General features: G+C 44.7%; 1 protein-coding gene across 2 annotated transcripts in view; it reads right to left on the bottom strand.

The window, feature by feature from the left end:
• Positions 1-17987, bottom strand: part of LOC141101581 (kinesin-like protein KIF14) — a 303968-nt gene that overhangs the window by 60777 nt on the left and 225204 nt on the right. For both annotated transcript variants that reach the window (XM_073590711.1, XM_073590710.1), the window contains exons 17-20: positions 6059-6206; positions 3976-4059; positions 3768-3888; positions 2761-2854 (exon numbers count right to left, since the gene is read on the bottom strand). In XM_073590711.1, the coding sequence (XP_073446812.1) occupies positions 2761-2854; positions 3768-3888; positions 3976-4059; positions 6059-6206 (447 nt within the window). The remainder of the gene's footprint in view (positions 1-2760; positions 2855-3767; positions 3889-3975; positions 4060-6058; positions 6207-17987) is intronic.

Genomic DNA, 17987 nt, shown 5'->3' with positions numbered 1-17987 from the left:
ACCGCCAAACAAAAAGTGTAATAACGCGCGATCAAAAAGACGCATATAAATATCCATGGTACCGCTGAAAACGACATCTTGTCCCGCAAAAAACGAGCCACCACACAGCATCATCAGCAAAAAAATAAAAAAGTTATAGCTCGCAGAATAAAGCGATGCAAAAATAATTATTTTTTTTATAAAATAGTTTTCATTGCATAAAACCGACAAAACATAAAAAAACGACCTAAATAAGGTATCTCTGTAAGCGTACTGACCCGAAGAATAAAATCGCTTTATCAATTTTATCGCACGCGGAACGGTGTAAACGCACCCCCCCAAAAGAAATTCATAAAACGCTGGTTTTTGTTCATTCTGCGTCCCAAAAATCGGAATAAAAAGTGATCAAAAAATGTCACATGCCCGAAAATGGTACCAATAAAAACATCAACTCGTCCCGCAAAAAATAAGGCCTCACATGACTCGGTGGGTCAAAATACGGAAAAATTATAGCTCTCAATATGTGGTGATGCAAAAACTATTTTTACAATAAAAAGCGTCTTTTAGCGTGTGACAGCTGCCAAAAATAAAAACCGCCATAAATAGTAAATTAAACCCCCCGTTATCACCCCCTTAGTTAGGGAAAAATAATAAAATAAAAAAAATGTATTTATTTCCATTTTTCCATTAGGGTTAGGGCTAGGGCTGAGATTAGGGTTAGGGGTGTGTTGGGGTTCGGGTTAGAGTTAGAATTGGGGGTTTCCACTGTTTGGGCACATCAGGGGCTCTCCAAATGCACCATGGCGTCTGATCTCAATTCCAGCCAATTCGGAGTTGAAAAAGTCAAATGGTGCTCCTTCCCTTCCAAGCTCTGCCATGCGCCCAAACAGTGTTTTACCCCCACATGTAGGGTATCAGCCTACTCAGGTCAAATTGCAAAACAATTTTTGGGGTCCAATTTCTCCTGTTACCCTTAGGAAAATAAAAATTTGGGGGCAAAAATATCATTTTTGTGGAAAAAAATGATTTTTTAATTGTACCGCTGTACGTTATAAACTTCTGTAAAGCCCTTGTGGGTTCAAAGTTCTCACCACATATCTAGATAAGTTCCTTGGGGGGTCTAGTTTCCAAAATGGGGCCACTTGTAGGGGGTTTCCACTGTTTAGGTACAGCAGGGACTCTCCAAACGTGACATGGCGTCCGATCTGAATTCCAGCCAATTTTGCATTGAAAAAGTCAAACGGCACTCCTTCCATTCTGAGCTCTGCCATGCGCCGAAACAGTCGTTCCCCCCCACATTTCAGGTATCAGCGTACTCAGGACAAATTGCACAATAACTTTTGCAGTCCAATTTCTCCTGTTACCCTTGGTAAAATAAAAAAAATTGAACCTGAAGTATTTTTTTTGTGAAAAAAAGTTAGATGTTCATTTTTTTTTTAAATATTCAAAAAAATTCCTGTGATGCACCTAAAGGGTTAATAAACTACTTGAATGTGGTTTTGAGCACCTTAAGGGGTGCAGTTTTTAGAATGGTGTCACTTTTGGGTATTTTCTATCATATAGACCCCTCAAAGTGACCTCAAATGTGATGTGGTCCTAAAAATAAAATGGTGTTGTAAAAATGAGAAATCGCTGGTCAACTTTTAACCCTTATAACTTCCTAACAAAAAAAAATTTTGTTTCCAAAATTGTGCTGATGTAAAGTAAACATGTGGGAAATGTTAGTTATCAAGTTTTTTGGGTGCTGTATCTCTGTGATTTAAGGGCATAAAAATTCAAAGTTGGAAAATTGCGAAATTTTCAACATTTTTGCCAAGTTTCCGTTTTTCCCACAAATAAACGCAAGTTATTTGAATTAAATTTTACCACTAACATGAAGTACAATATGTCACAAGAAAACAATGTCAGAATCACCGGGATCCATGGAAGCGTTCCAGAGTTATGACCTCATAAAGGTACAGTGGTCAGAATTGTAAAAATTGGCCCGGTCATGAACGTGCAAACCACCCTTGGGGGTGAAGGGGTTAATATCAACACAGCTGTCTGTTTAGCCTTTGCTGGTTTGAGTTTATATGGTGATCCAACGGCATTTTTTTTCTGGGGTCTCCGTAAATTCACTGGAAGAAGCTAAACAAACAGCTGTGAAATGTTATTAATAGCCTGGGAACCTTATAGGGTATCGTTCCTTTTCCCGGGTTATTAACATTCGCTCTCAGCCATGGGATTTCCCTCTGCTGGTTATGAAAATTACACAAGTTACATAGTTGCTGCTGAATACAACTATCATTGTCACCTAGTAGCGCCGATCTTAGCGCGACTAGGAGACAATGATGAGATCTGCCTACTGCAGCCAGTGCCTGGGATAAGTGTGAACTGTACCGCTTCTTCACAGGAGCCAGTACGTGTCATGCATTTTGTCCATGTGAAAAACCTGACATGTGAGCACCACAAGTAAATACAATGGGTGTGCACTTCTGTATTTGCGACCCTTAAGACGGGCCGTATACGGAAACAAAAACCGGACATGTGAAGGGGGCCTTAGCATAACTTCTTTCCATGAGAGCGGAGGGAGGGTGGTTTAAACAACTTTCAGGGCTTATGTATTCATTGGTAACTTTGGATTTTTTTGTAACATATTCCTCTGAAGGGCTGAAAAAAATAAAAAAATTAAAATTAAGTATAACTCCCACCCAAACCCCCAGACATCTAGTCTTCAATCTTTAGCCTCTGAAATGTTAAAAAAAAGAATTTTTTTAGAAAGGCATTTTTTAGAATTGTTACCTGGAGAATATGGTTTGTTTATTCAGACTTTTGCTGATCGTGTTTGCTTCTTGAAGAGTGATGGAAAGTTGCAGAGCGCTCCACTGTTCCTGTCCTGAACAGAAAGTTTTTATAATAAAAAAAAGGTCACAAAAAGCATGGGAAAACCCTCCAAAAGAAAAAACCTCTGGCAGATAAGTCAGTCTGAAAAATGCTCATAAAAGGTACCCCCCCAAAAAATTGCATGTTTTTCCTAAAGTTTCTTCTGGTCTTGGCAGGATTGACAGTTTAAAAAAAGGTCTTGTGCACATACCCTTATTTCACAATGGGTTTTCGCAAGCTTTTAAAGTTAAATATTTCACAATGGCCTAGATATTTCTACACAAGAAGTTTTAGGGTACGTGCCCACGATGAGGAATTGCTGCAAGTTTCACGCTGTGTATTTATGCAGATGCGGCCAGATGTTACAACATAGTGGATGGAGAACAAAGAGAAAAAGATCATGGCCACATGAATGGTAACAGCCACAAGTAAAGAACAAATTGCTTTATTACATACAAAAAATGAGCAATTTAAACAGGACACAGCACAGATAAAAATATTTAAAAACCATAGAAAATACATGTTCTAGTCATACCTTCATATGGAGGCAGTGACAACCCACAGAGAACTAGTGGATGGAATTTCAAGAAGTGCCATGCCCACTATGCAGACATGCCTGGGGTTCACCCACGGAAACTGACATGCGGCGCATCTTTCCAGACCGCTGTAGGTCAATTTCTCTTGCGATATTGGACGCGGTAAATTTGCACGGTTCAGTGAACACATGAGGATTTACCAGTGTCCTATAGAAAGCAGCGCTTTGGACACAGCGAACATGTGCTGCTTCCAAAGCGCTGCTAGTTCTGGATCATGGGAACGTAATCTTATGTGCATCACAACCCAAGTCTCCATAATCAGTTACCAGGACTTATTTACGACCCAGAAAAAAATATATTGTTAGAAAAATATTAGTGACTGCCACTTACTTTCAGCCGATATGCTTTTTTTCGCTCTGCATTGCATTTTTTCCATTTGCTTAGTCAGACTCTCTTTTTCTTGCTCCAAGACTTGTATGAATTTGTTTGGCTTTACGCCCATATCCCCAAACTGGAAGGAGGCAAAAAAAAAAAAAAAAACACTGCTCAACAAATAAATTTGGCAAATGGAAGTTATGCCACCTTAGAGAAATTTTACTTGGCTGGATGAGCTTAATGGAGGAAGTAGACTCCTGTAGCTGTAAGTCTTCTCCTTTTGGTTTCTCCGAGTCTTTTCTTCTTCCTGTAAAGTCATAAGACCGCCTATAGTGACCACTGGAAATTTTACACTGCCATAGAGGGAATACTAAGAATGGTTGAATAACCCCATCGGCCACAACTAATAAATCATTTTGCATCATTCCAATGTAAGCATGTGGCACATTGGTGGAAGATTGAGGGGAGGGAAGTTTTACGGATTTTTGTGTTACAAGGTCACGAGAAAAGAAAACAATCAAAAACTGATTATTGCAACCATTCTTGTCAATTGACTGGCTATATTTATACGTCTACTCACATGAAACCCATGTAGAACAGATGATCCCATTTTGGAAGGATTTTTTTTTCCACACAACAACCCATCATAGCCAAATGATTGGTCACCAGACTGCCAATCGTTCAGTATTTGGATGTTTGTTTAATCACTTTTTTCCTACAAAATATCTGAACTGGCGAAGAAACTGGCCTTAGTACAAATGTCTGCCTGTCTTCCATATGCAACATTGATTGCCTAGTGTGTATGGTGATCTTAAGTAAAGATGGTGGACTGTGCTGCTGCGTTCCTACCCCTGAAGTGACCAATCGCTTTATGTGTATTGTGTATTAAGCCTTTGTACATATTGTGATGTGGTTATGTACAGTGTCGTGGTGTTAATTTACAATGTAGGATGTGATAATGTAAGACCGTGTATAACTGACAGCTGGAGGCTGCAAAACTCAGCTGTCAGCGTTCGCAAGGTTGGTTATCAAGAATAGAGGGGTCCTCACGCTTTTTTTTTCATTAGTTAAGAAAACATCGGGTTCCCCCCATTTTTGACAACCAGCCTTGCTAGAGCGGACAGCTGAGATTTTTTTTTTTTTAATTTAGAGCGCAGGCTGATGAATAATCCCATCAGCTGCTGCCTGCTCTCACTGTTATTAGAGGCAACAGGTGTAGGCTGATGGGAGAAGTAGTCCCATCAGCCCACACCACTGACCGGAGGTAAACGTTATACCTCGGATCACTACTGCGGGGGCTCATGCAGTATTTGCCGAGCAGTCATGCACCTGACAGCATGGCAAACAATGGATGTTCAAGCCCCCCCATACAAGTGAATGGGGTCCAGGTTAGAGTCAGGGTACTGTTCTGTTACCCGAACTTGTTTTTAACTGTTCAGCTGAACCTGAACATCCAGGGGTCTGTCCATCTCTAGTAGTGACATTAGGGCAAGTCAGTGTTAATTTTTGAGATTAGCCCATAAAGAGAAGAGCTTCGTGTTAGGGCAAGTGACTGCGTCCTGTGAAGAGGAAAGTTCGAGTTTGGAAAACCAAGTGGGCAGTGCTGCCAAAAGGAGTGATTCATAAAAAGAGGTAACAGCCAGGGATAGCGAGATCCGAAGGAAAGTGACTAACTAGTCATAGTTGCCTTCTGGAAATGGGCCCGTAGATAGGATGCAGAGTCACGAACCCCCAAGCTTGCAATGCCAAAGTTAATGGGACTGAACAGGAGTCATTTTGTGGGACTAGTGGGGGTCCCGAGAAGTAGATCCGGGGCAGCAGTAGTGGAAAAGATAGGATGGGGAACCAATGAGCAAGTAGAGAGACTTTCTGATCAGGAATCTGGAGTTCAGTCTGGATTGTGGAGATGTAGAACAGAATAGTGTGTCTGCAAAGACCTGGCGTAACTATTGAGGAAGGATACGATGAGAGGGGAAAATATGTTATGCTGTAGAGGAAATGACCAGAAGACTTGTGCCGGATATCCCTTGTTACTTAACCTTTGCCATGTTTTGTTCAGTAATGACTATTTTAAAACAAAGGTCTCCGTTATTGAGCTGTGGAAACTATGGGCTACATGCAGCCTGCACGGGCGCAAGGCCCTCATAGCACATATCCACATGCTCAGCCTTGGACACTCATGTAGTGCGCCAGGGCATAAAAGGAGACTAGTGCCCCGCCCACAGCAACCTCCCTATGCTACTCTTATACAGTCTTGATTGAAGAACCCGCTTATTATATTTTGAGGTATTCTTGGATTCACAAACCAGCTGTTTCTCTAGTTGTTTGATGTGACCTTCATAAAGCTTTTTCTGCTCGATCAGTTCTAATTGAGCCAGCGCCTTTGCCACTTGCAGTTCTTGCATCATCTCTGTCTGCGCCTGCAGTCTTGCATCTTCAATCTCATTTTCAATCCTGGAAAGTAAAAAAAATTCATCAAGAGACACACTGGCCAAAAAATAAGCCACAGCAATTACTGAAGTGAAACGCTGTATAACTACTAAGCACACGTCCTATACAGGGTAATGGTTTTCATGTAATTTTATAAGAAAAAAAAAAACACATTAATACATTGCAATAAACATACCATATATACTCAAGTATAAGCCGACCCGAGTATAAGCAGAGGCCCCTAATTTTGCCACAAAAAAACTTTGAAAACTTATTGACTTGAGTATAAGCCTAAGGTGGGAAATTCAGCAGCTACTGGTAAATTTCAAAAATAAAAATAGATACCAATAAAAGTAAAATTAATTGAGACATCAGTAGGTTAAATGTTTTTGAATATCCATATTTAATCAGGAGCCCCATATAATGCTCCATACAGTTCATGATGGGCCTCATAAGATGCTCCATAAAGTTAATGATGGCTCCATAATACAGTATGCTCCATATTAAAATATGCCCCACATAATGTTGCAGCGATAAAAAAAAAAAAAAAAAAAAAAAAAAAAAAAAAGACATACTTGCCTCTCGTCGCTGGGGGCCAGGTGCCGGTGCCCTGAGCAGGCAGGGACCCCGGCGTGCTATGGGGGCCAGGCACCGGTGTCGCACCTGGGTCAGGCCTCCCGCACTTGCAAATTCACGTGTCCCTGTTCCACTGCCGCGCCGCTGTGTCTTCCGTCTCTATGCAGTAACTGTTCAGTCAGAGGGCGCACACTAAACACATCATTGCACCCTCTGACCTGAATGTCACAGCCAGAGGATGCGGAAGACAGTGCAGCGCGACAGTGGAATGGGCACAGGTGAATATCGCATGACTCACCCCCCCCCCGGCACTGCTACATCTTAGATCCTGCATCTCCGTCCGGGGCCGGTGCAAGCATCTCTCTTCCTGTCTTCCTTCCAGTGCTGAGCGGTCATGTGGTACCGCTCATTAAAGTAATGAATATGCACTCCACACCTATGGGAGTGGAGACGTGTGCATATTCATTACTTTAATGAGCGATACCATGTGACCTCTCAGCACTGGAAGGAAGACGACAAGGAAGAGTGACACCTGCACCTGGTCTGAGATGCAGGGACTGATATGCAGCGAGGACACCAGGAGGATGAGTATGATGCCTTCTGCTCCCCCATCCTCCCGCCGGCAATGACTTGTGTATAAGCCAAGAGGGGCGTTTTCAGCATAAAAAATGAAAATCTGAGCTTTTAGGGAATTTTTCAGTGTTTTTTGGCAAAATACTTTATTAAATTGACAGATTACAGTGTTTTAAGAATATCACAAAACAGCGTTTACATGGTTGAAGGTCAAAACGTAGTAAGATATATATATATACACACACACACACACACATATACACTATATATCTATCTATCTAGCTGAAGAGCCCAGCGCTGCCCGGACATAGTAACTAACTGTGGTTAGTTATAGCAAATTATAATTATCCTCCATCCCATAGTCCCGTGCCCATATACCCATCATACGTATCCACGATCCCATAGGCCCGTGCCCATATACCCACCATACATATCCTCCATCCCATAGTCCCATGCCCATATACCCATCACACATCCTCCATCCCATAGTCCCATGCCCATATACCCATCATACATATCCTCCATCCCATAGTTGAGTGCCCATATACCCATCATACATATCCTCCATCCCATAGTCCAGTGCCCATATACCCATCATGCATATCCTCCATCCCATAGTCCAGTGCCCACATACCCATCACACATCCTCCATCCCATAGTCAACCATTATGACATCATAATGAGCGGCGGAGCTTGCAACTTATGACACCAGCGTCGCCATGGCAACCATTATGACATCATAATGAGGGGCAGGGCTTGATACACACACTTTATCCCCATTATGTAGATAGGGGCAAAATTGTTTGGTGAATTGGAACGCGCAGGGTTAAAATTTCACCTCACAACATAGCCTTGGACGCTCTCGGGGTCCAGACGTGTGACTGTGCCAAATTTTATGGCTGTAGCTGCGACGGTGCGGATGCCAATCCCGGACACACACACATATATACATACACACACACACACTTGAGCTTTATATATTAGATTTCTACACTAGCTGAAGAACCCAGCGTTGCCTGGGCATAGTGACCAACTGTGGTTAGTTCTAACAAATTATAATGATTATATTGCACATAAAAACATTTCACATTATATATTCAACACTACAGATTTGCAACACAAATTAGTTAGTATTGATAGTATTTTATTTTCAACTCATTCAAGATTTTTAGCTTTTCCTTTCGGTGCAAAGATGAAGAGATTTTTGGTAGTTCCAACTCTTGAACAGACCACGTAAAGTTGACCATGAGAAAAGCATGGAGATTGCAAATCGATCCATACTACTTTCAAGGACTGTCCCTGAGCATTGTTAATGGACATTGCAAATAGCAGTTGAACTGGAAACTGGAGGCGTTTAAAATCAAAAAACAAAATCAGATGGAATGAGTGGAATTCTTGGAATGAAAGTGTCCTCTCCTTTGGCACATCCTGTTTCTGAGATGTGTATCTAACCCTATCCTGTGTGATAATGTCTGCTGAGCTGTGTATCTAATCCTATCGTGTGTTACTGACTGCTCAGCCGTGTATCTAATCCTATCCTGTGTGATACTGACTGCTTAGCCGTGTATCTAACCCTATCCTGTGTGATACTGCCTGCTGAGCTGTGTATCTAATCCTATCCTGTGTGATACTGACTGCAGAGCTGTGTATCTAATGCTATCCTGTGTGATACTGACTGCAGAGCTGTGTATCTAATGCTATCCTGTGTGATACTGACTGCTGAGCCATGTATCTAGTCCTATCCTGTGTGATACTGGGTTCCCCCTGCAGTCTGTGTCAGAGGGTGGTCTGTGTTGGCACTGTAATAAATTGTGTTATTTCCAGCTTTACAGAAGGACGATATCACCATAGAAATAAGAATAAAAGGCAAAATTGTTTGGTGAATTGGAACGCACGGGGTTAAAATTTCACCTCACAACATAGCCTATTGCGGTCTTGGGGTCCAGACGTGATTGTGCAAAATGTTGTGGCTTATATAAAGAAAATTCTCCAAAGAAGCATTTTTAGTCCATTACTGTAAGTACAAGAATTATGCCTCATGTAGTCTCAATCAACAGAGACGACTCCCACTAAATTGGAAAGAAACAAGAGAATGCTGGAGTCCAGATCTATCTTAAGCAGTACAAAATTTTATTGACAAAAAACAGGCACATATAGAGTAACAGAACAATCATGATAGTATAATAAAAGGCAATAAAAGAATGCCCGGAGCCCACTGGAACAGACAAATCAGCAACAAATAAATTTGTTATCATGTGAAAAGCACTCAGGCCCTTTGTAAGGGAAATTAATTAGTGCAAGTAAAAAGTGCTGGGTAATCTGCACTGAAAAGAGTTAATTCACAAAAGTATATTGAACTAGACTCTGGCAGTATGAATCTATAGTGCTGTGGCAATGAGTATGACCCCCTCTGATATCTAATTCGCTGTGAACAATACAATCTGAAAATGCAGCATATCATAAGGGGGGCAATAAGACATCACCACCGGACCAGCATCCCCGCAGTAGGGAGCGCAGTACAATACAGGCAGAGAGAAAAAAAAAGGGTTCAGCACTGTGTGTTATATCTATTGCACAGATGCCCAAATGAAGGGGAAGAGAAATATCATTGTGTGTATATACCCATCATGTCCTGGTGCAAAGAGTGCTGATTTGTGCACCCCAACATGTGTTTTGCAGTGAAAATACTGCTTCCCTGAGGAAGTATTTTCTTCCCCTTCGTTTGGGCATCTGTGCAATAGATATAACATTATTTGTTGCTGATTTGTCTGTTCCAGTGGGCTCCGGGCACTCATTTATTGCCTTTTTATTATACTATCATGATTGTTCTGTTACTCTATATGTGCCTCTTTTTTGTCAATAAAATTTTGTACTGCTTTAAAATTTTGTGGCTGTAGCTGCGAGGATGCGGATGCCAATCCAGGACATACATACAGACCCACACTGAGCTTTATATAATATATATGTATCTATATCAGACAGACAGACAGACAGACAGTCAGACAGACAGATAGATAGATAGATATATTTTGAGGTTCTGCGCAGGATCTTTATTATTGCCAGCATTGTCCTGGGATTTGTTGTAGCCATTTTCCGAACTTAGGGGTCACTGCTCCAAGTGCTCCCATCACCACTGGAATCGCTGTTGTCTTCACCTTCCACATCTTCTCCAGTTCTCCTTTGAGGCCCTGGTATTTCTCCAGCTTCTCATATTCCTTCTTTCTGATGTTGCTGTCACCTGGCACTGACACATCTGTTATCATTGCTGTCTTCCTTGTGTAGGTTGGTGTGCTTGGGGCCAACTTGTGCCCTGCATCCCTGTGCATGTCTTCTTAATAAAATCAGGTACGTTTTGCATATAAAGTATCAAGTAATGTGATGTTGTTTTATTTTATATTAACATGTCAAAATGCTCATGTATTGTGCAAGTTATATATCTTTATGGGCTAGGGTTTGAAATAGGGAGATATAGTAATAAAGTAAGATTGAGCATTAGTAAGGGGTAATATAGAACTTAGAACAGTGGGGGCACTGTAGATTGTGAGATTAGATTGAGTTAGGATAAGAAATAGTTAAGCCAATAGGGAATGGCTAGTGGGAGGAGCTAGAGAAGGTGAGGAGAATGTGTTCCTGACGTAGTTAGTAGTGAGTAAGATGGAGAAACTGTTACGTTGTGGAAAGAAACTGGTATGACAGAAGTTCATCTATCCAGGCCCTATGGGTGGAAAGAGACACAAGCACGAGTAAATCAGAGCGGCATGAGTGAAATAGCGACTAGGCTTTATGGAAATTCCCATGATGTCCAAGACTTCTGGTCTGGGAAGGATTGGCAGCGGCATCCTTTAGTAATGGACGGGGAACACCAGGAAAACGCTAGCTTGGCTACTCAGGAAGCTGCGGAACCAGAGGACATGGTATGGGAACACGTGGTGTCAAGAAGGACCAGGGACAGTTCAGGCAAAGGAATGTCCGTAACATGTGAAGATTGCTGCGTGGTGTCTGTAACTAAACTGGACGAGCTAAGAAAAGCAATTATGTTAAAAAATGAGCTTGGACTCTGAAAGTCATTGTGTGTTGCTGAAGGAAGCCGGGACTTCTGCAGCCTAAGGAGGACCCTAACCCACAAAGTGAGTGAAACGCACTGCACACACGAAAATGGACATTGGGTTTATGTTGAGGGGTGACAGGGTGTGCAGGAACAGCAGCCCCTCGCCATGACTATCACCTTGGCCCACGTTACACTTGTTTACCATCACGTCTGGTTGGTTAGCCAACACCTGCTTATCCGTCTGGATCTTGAAGTCCCACAGGATTTTAGCCCTTTCATTCTCCACCACTTTCTCTGGGGTCTCCCACCTGGACTTAGCCCATATGCTGTGAAGATGTTCCTGTAGACAATTCCTGCTACTTGGTTGTGGCGTTCAGTATACTCTGTTCCTGCTTGAATTTTGCATCCTGCCACTAGGTGTTGGACTGTTTCTGAGGTTTCTTTGCATAGTCTGCACCGTGGGTCTTGTCTTGTGTGGTAGATTCCTGCTTCTATAGATCTGTTACTTAGTGCTTGCTCTTGTGCCACTATGATTAGTGCCTCTGCTGTCTCAGAGTCCAGCTTTCTCCAGCCATTGGTAGGATTTCTCCATGTCACCACCCCCATTATCTGTCGATGGTACATCCCATGCAGCGGCTTGTCTTGCCATGGAGCTTCATGTTCCTGTTCTTCCTTAAAGATCTGTTGTTGTTGCTGCCTTAGGCATTCTCTCATCATCTCATCTATTGGTCCAATTTTTATGTTGTATTCATGGATACTCCTTGTTTCATCCGTGTTGGTGACTTGGATGTATATCAAGCCTTGACCACCCTTTCTGTTGGTATACAATCTTTGGGTGCTAGATTTAGGGTGGAGACCTCCATTTTGTGGAGCTTTCGTGTCTTCCCATCTGCAGCTTCCATCTCTTCTTTTGGCCAGCACACTATGCAGGGTATGTGATAAATGGCAGGGCATATGTATTGATGGCATGGATTTTATTCTTCCCATTGAGCTGGCTCTTCAGAACCTGTCTTACTCTTTGATGGTATTTGGATGTTGCGGCTTTCCTTGCCTCCTCATCATGGTTACTGTATCCCTGTGAAATGCCAAGGTACTTGTAACAATGTCTGTACATCTGCTGTGTGTCATGCTGGTAATTCCACTCCATCAGTCTTGACTATGTTGCCTCTCTATTACCAAATCAGCAGCAAATCTCAGTCCGAAGGACATCCCGATGTCTTCACTGTAGATTCTTGTCAGGGGGATCAGTGAATTGAAGTTTCATTTATTTTTTGCATATAGCTTGATGTCAGCAATGTAAAGGTGGTGGCTGATGGTGCTTCCACTCTTGAACTTGTGGGTCGCCCTCACACCCAGGGCTGTGGGGTACTCCGTACCGGGCCGGTGTCAGGGGGGAAAGCATCACGGCAGCTGTGACCTGGTCCGTGGCCCTAGGCACCCAATGTCAATAGTGGTGTGTAGAGTTGAGCGAAACGGGTCGAAAAAATTCAAAAGTCGCCGACTTTTGGCAAAGTCGGGTTTCATGAAACGAAACCCGACCCTAGGATGAGGTCGTCCACGAGGTCGGCGCCAAAGTCGCGTTTCAAAAGTTTGTTTTGCGCTCTTTTTCAGCCAATCAGGATCCACGGACACTGTGGGCAACGTGATGACATAGGCACGGGTCACCACCATCTTTCAGAAGGGCATGCAAGTGACTGGCTTGCTTTGGGGGGGCGTCACAGGGGGTATAAAAGGGCGTGCACGCCGACCGCCATGTTACTCATGCTGATCTCAGAATAGGGAGAGCTGCTGCTGATTTTGTAGGGAGAGCGTTAGGCAGGGAAGAAGACGCCAAAAACTGCTTCTGCTGCTAGCGATTTTGCCTGTACAACACACCAGTCACTGTGCAGTGCAAGGGGAGGCTATATAGTGGTGTATCAGTGGTGTTGGTTGTTGGGCTGCCTTCTAAGGCTTCCTGACATTCCTGCATTGCTGTTTACCGACTGCTCCGCAAACTGCTTTTTTAAAAGCAATCACAATTTTTTTTTTTGTCCTGCTGAGGTACTGAGCGTGCATTTTTTCACACCATACAGCGGTGTACGCTCCTCACACAGTACCGTGTAACGGCTGTTATCACAGCCACAGTGAAGCTATCAGTGAGTCACTCTGTGAGAATAAGTTGAGGACATGTTCCGTTCTTACAGACCTGCACTCTAGGGAGATTCCAATTCTGCCCAATTCTACATACACCTTGTAGTTTGTGATACACTAGCCAATTTCTGCCTGTGACATAGCGCTCAGATACTCAGTGGGCCTCACACAATCCATAAGTGTCCACAAGTGTGTGCAGAAATTAAAAATCTCCCTTATCCTCTAGTCACTTTGGTCACAGCTCTGCCATCGAGCCTGTGACAGAGCGCTCAGATACTCAGTGGGCCTCACACAATCCAAAAGTGTCCAGTGTCCACAAGTGTGTGCAGAAATTAAAAATCTCCCCTGTCCTATAGACACCTTGTACCTTGTTTTACATTACTATATAGTTTGTTGGATTTTGTCTACATTTCTACCAAAAATGAGGAAGGCTGGTGGAAGAGGCCGTGGAATTGGGCGGGGGTTGGCAGCTGGTAATGATGGTGTTGGTGGTGGATCTGATGGTAGTGGCAAGAGCAAAATAGGACCGAATGCAGGAGGTGTTGAGCCTGCGTCATCGTCTGGCTACATAAGGCCTCGAACGCTTAGTTTTCTAGGAGTTGGCAAACCGCTTTTAAAGCCAGAGCATCAGGAAAAAGTTTTGTCTTACATTGCTGACTCAGCCTCCAGCTCTATCGCCTCCTCTTCTTCAGTTGTAAAAAGTAAAAGCACTGAGTCGTCATTGGAGGCTCATGTTCATGAACCACACCTTTCCTTGTGTCCTTCACCCCAACCAAGATTGAAGGATGACGCAGGCCATAGTACTGATTACTCCATGGAGCTGTTTTCACATACCATGCCTGGATTATCAAGTGAAATGGTGAATTACCCAGGCCAAGATGAATCTGACATGGAGTGCACTGATGCACAGCCGCTGATGGATGATTCTGCTGGTACATTCACTCAGAGCACTACATTGTCCTCGCAGTGTACAGAGCCAGATTCTGACCCTGATGAGACTCAGGTGCCCCTTCCCGCACACTATACCACCATACACGGTGACACAGAGGAAGGTGCACATGACATAGAAGAGGAGGTGATGGATGACCCAGTTGTTGACCCAGATTGGCATCCATTGGGGGAAGAGGGTGCTGCTTCCAATAGCTCAGATGAGGAGCATCCACAGCAGACATCGACATCACAACAGCTGTTATCTGGCAGGCCCGGAGCACTCCAAAGACAGGTTCCAAACATCAAAATAGTTGCTGGACAGCTTGTCCAGAGGGTCAAAAGATCACAGCGTGCTAGGCCGCAAAATGTCTGCCAAAGTAGGAAGAGTGCAGTGTGGCACTTTTTTGAACAAAATCCTCATGATCAGGCCAAGGTTATCTGTAAGAAGTGCGCAAAGACCTTTAGCCGAGGGAAAAATCTGAAAAATTTGAATACCAGTTGCATGCTTAGACATTTAACCAGCATGCACTTGCAAGCGTGGACACAACACCAAACCTCAAGTGCCACATGTGCAACTGATCACAACGAAAGTAGTCAGCAACGCTACATTGTTTCCCCCACTGTAAGCCCACCGGTTAGCACAGCAGCAAATGTTGAGGTGTTGTTGCAAGGCCACAGCAGTCAGGGAATCCCACTGTTATATCAACGAAAGACTGATTCTAGGCCATCAGAAAGAACAACAACTCCATCACCATCATCAACCCTCTCTCAGTCCGCCCTGTCCACCGCTACTTCCACCATATGCAGCTCTCAAGTCCAGCTCACCCTCCCAGACACTATGAGTAGGTCAAGAAAGTACTCAGTCTCTCATCCGCGTACACTGGGTTTGAACGCCCAACATTGCCACTAATCTCGTTTGAGATGATGCCCTTTCGGTTGGTGGAAAGCACAGCTTTCCGCAAACTCATGGCCTATGCAGTACCACGCTATGACCTACCCAGTTGCCACTTCTTCTCTCGCAAAGCCATCCCAGCCCTCCACCATCATGTGAAAGACCGCATTGTCCATGCACTCAAGCAGTCAGTGAGCGGAAAGGTGCACCTCACAACTGATGCATGGTCCAGTCGGCATGGCCAGAGCCGTTACGTGTCCATCACTGCGCACTGGGTTAATGTGGTGGATGCAGGGTCCACAGGGGACAGCGGTGGTGGGACAGTGCTGCCTAGCCCACGGTATAGGAAACAGTTGGCTGTAGGCGTTCGACCCTCCTCCTCCTCCTCCAGAAGCGAAAGCTCGTCCACAGAGCGCAGTCGTACGAGCACTCCATCTGCAGCTGCCACTGTTGCACACGATGTGTCCCCCTATCGAGCAGCTAGTGGAAAGCGTCAGCAGGCTGTGTTGCAGATGATGTGTTTGGGCAACATACACACCGCCGAGGTGCTGGCCGAGTACTTGAAGCGACAAACTGAGTCATGGCTGGGCAGTGTACATCTTGAGGCAGGCAAGGTAGTTAGTGATAACGGCCGTAATTTTGTGGCAGCCATAGCCCTTTCAAAACTCAGCCACATACCTTGCTTGGCTCACACCTTGAACCTGGTGGTGCAGTGCGTCCTCAAAAATTATCCGGAGTTAACAGCCCTGCTCCAGAAGGTGCGAAGACTGTGCGCGCACATCCGCCGGTCGCCTGTACACTCCGTTCGTATGCAGAAGCTGCAGCGATTGCTCCACCTTCCCAACCACCGCCTCATTATCGACATTGCAACAAGGTGGAACTCCACCCTGCACATGGTGGAGCGGCTGTGCGAGCAGAGGCAGGCCATAATGCATTTGTGGGAGGATACACGGCCAGGCACTTTGAGAGCAGACATGGAGTTGACAGGTGTGCAGTGGTCGAAGCTGAAAGACCTCTGTAAAGTCCTTCAGTGTTTTGAGGAATGCACACGGCTGGTAAGCGCAGACGACGCCATCCTAAGCATGAGCATCCCACTTATGCGTCTGCTCATGCAAACTTTGACGCACCTTAAGGAGCAGGCGTCTGCAGCCAATGTTGATGAGGAGGAAGAGGAGGAGGGAATCCTTGATGACATTCAGCCATTGTCTGCTCAGGGACCTCTCCTGGACGAGGTGGAGGAAGAAGAGGAGGAGGAGGATGATGATGGGGATGATTACTTAGGGGAGGAGGATGCATCTCGTGGGGAAAGTGAAAATGTTGGCGTGGCAAGGTCTGGTACAGGGTTTGTGCGTGACTGGAGGGATGTGGATTTGCCAGAAAGTGCTCCTCCAACCAGCACTCGCAGTGCATCATTGACACCGGGAACATTGGCCCACATGTCAGATTATGCCTTGCAGATCCTAAAAAGGGACCCCCGCATTGCCAAAATGATGAACGATGACGACTACTGGTTGGCCAGCATCCTGGATCCACGCTACAAAGGCAAATTACAAAACATCATGCCACAGGAGAACCTTGACCTAATATTGGCTAATAAACAAGCAACTCTGATAAATCGGTTGCTTGAGGCATTCCCAGCACACAGCAGCGGTGATGGTTCTCACACGAGCCGTACGGGCCGGGGGCAGCTTGGCAGAGGTGTTCGTGGTGCACACAGCAGAAGTGGCGTTGGAAACAGGGGTTTCATGACAATGTTGTGGACTGATTTTTCAAATACCGCTCACACAACTGGTAATACTGCATCGATGGAAAGTGACAGGAGACAGCAGTTGTCAACTATGGTTACAAACTACTTTTCCTCCCATATCGATGTTCTCCCACACAGGTCATTCCCCTTTGACTATTGGGCCGCTAAACCGGACACCTGGCCTGAATTGTCCCAATATGCCTTACAGGAGCTCGCTTGCCCAGCTGCAAGTGTGCTATCGGAAAGAGTCTTCAGTGCAGCTGGATCAATCCTGACAGAAAAAAGGACCCGTCTGTCAACCCAAAATGTGGATGATCTAACCTTCATTAAAATGAACCATGCATGGGTTTCCAAGGATTTTGTCCCACCCTCCCCTTATGACACATAGGGTGACAGAAAAATGGCTTGCTTTGGTCCACCTCTTCCTGGGACTTCACCTATTTCGCCTTTTGCATCAGCTGAATGTCCAACATCAACATATGCCACTTTCTAAAACTCCCTAACTGTGCTGCTTCCCCCCCCATGGCCGGGGTCACCACCTAGCGCACGACACCGTGCGAGTGCCGTTGCCCTGGACAGGTGGGTAGGCCGACTCTTGGGCGCGGGCACTGGCACAGGGTCCCTCATAGTGCAATCAAGTGTCTCTGACGGTGGTGGTGCACACCCGCCGTCAGACACACCGCTGTACTATGAGGGGCCCAGTGCCAGTACCGACGCCCACGAGTGGGCCCCCCTTGCTTGGGCAGGGCCCCAGCATTTGCAATCTTTACCTCTCCCTGCTCCTCCGCTGTGTAATCTGGGCCGTCAAATCCATACTGTGCCTGACACCGTCTGAGCCTGCCTCCTGATGTATAGACATATATTTTGAATGTGTACGCTATCCATACATGTTATCTGGGGATACGGTAC

This window comes from Dendrobates tinctorius, unplaced genomic scaffold (genome assembly GCF_039654945.1).
Source record: "Dendrobates tinctorius isolate UK_male_01 unplaced genomic scaffold, ASM3965494v1 ptg000120l, whole genome shotgun sequence".
NCBI classification, from domain to species: Eukaryota; Metazoa; Chordata; class Amphibia; order Anura; family Dendrobatidae; genus Dendrobates; species Dendrobates tinctorius.
This window is presented reverse-complemented; position numbering and strand designations above follow the sequence as displayed.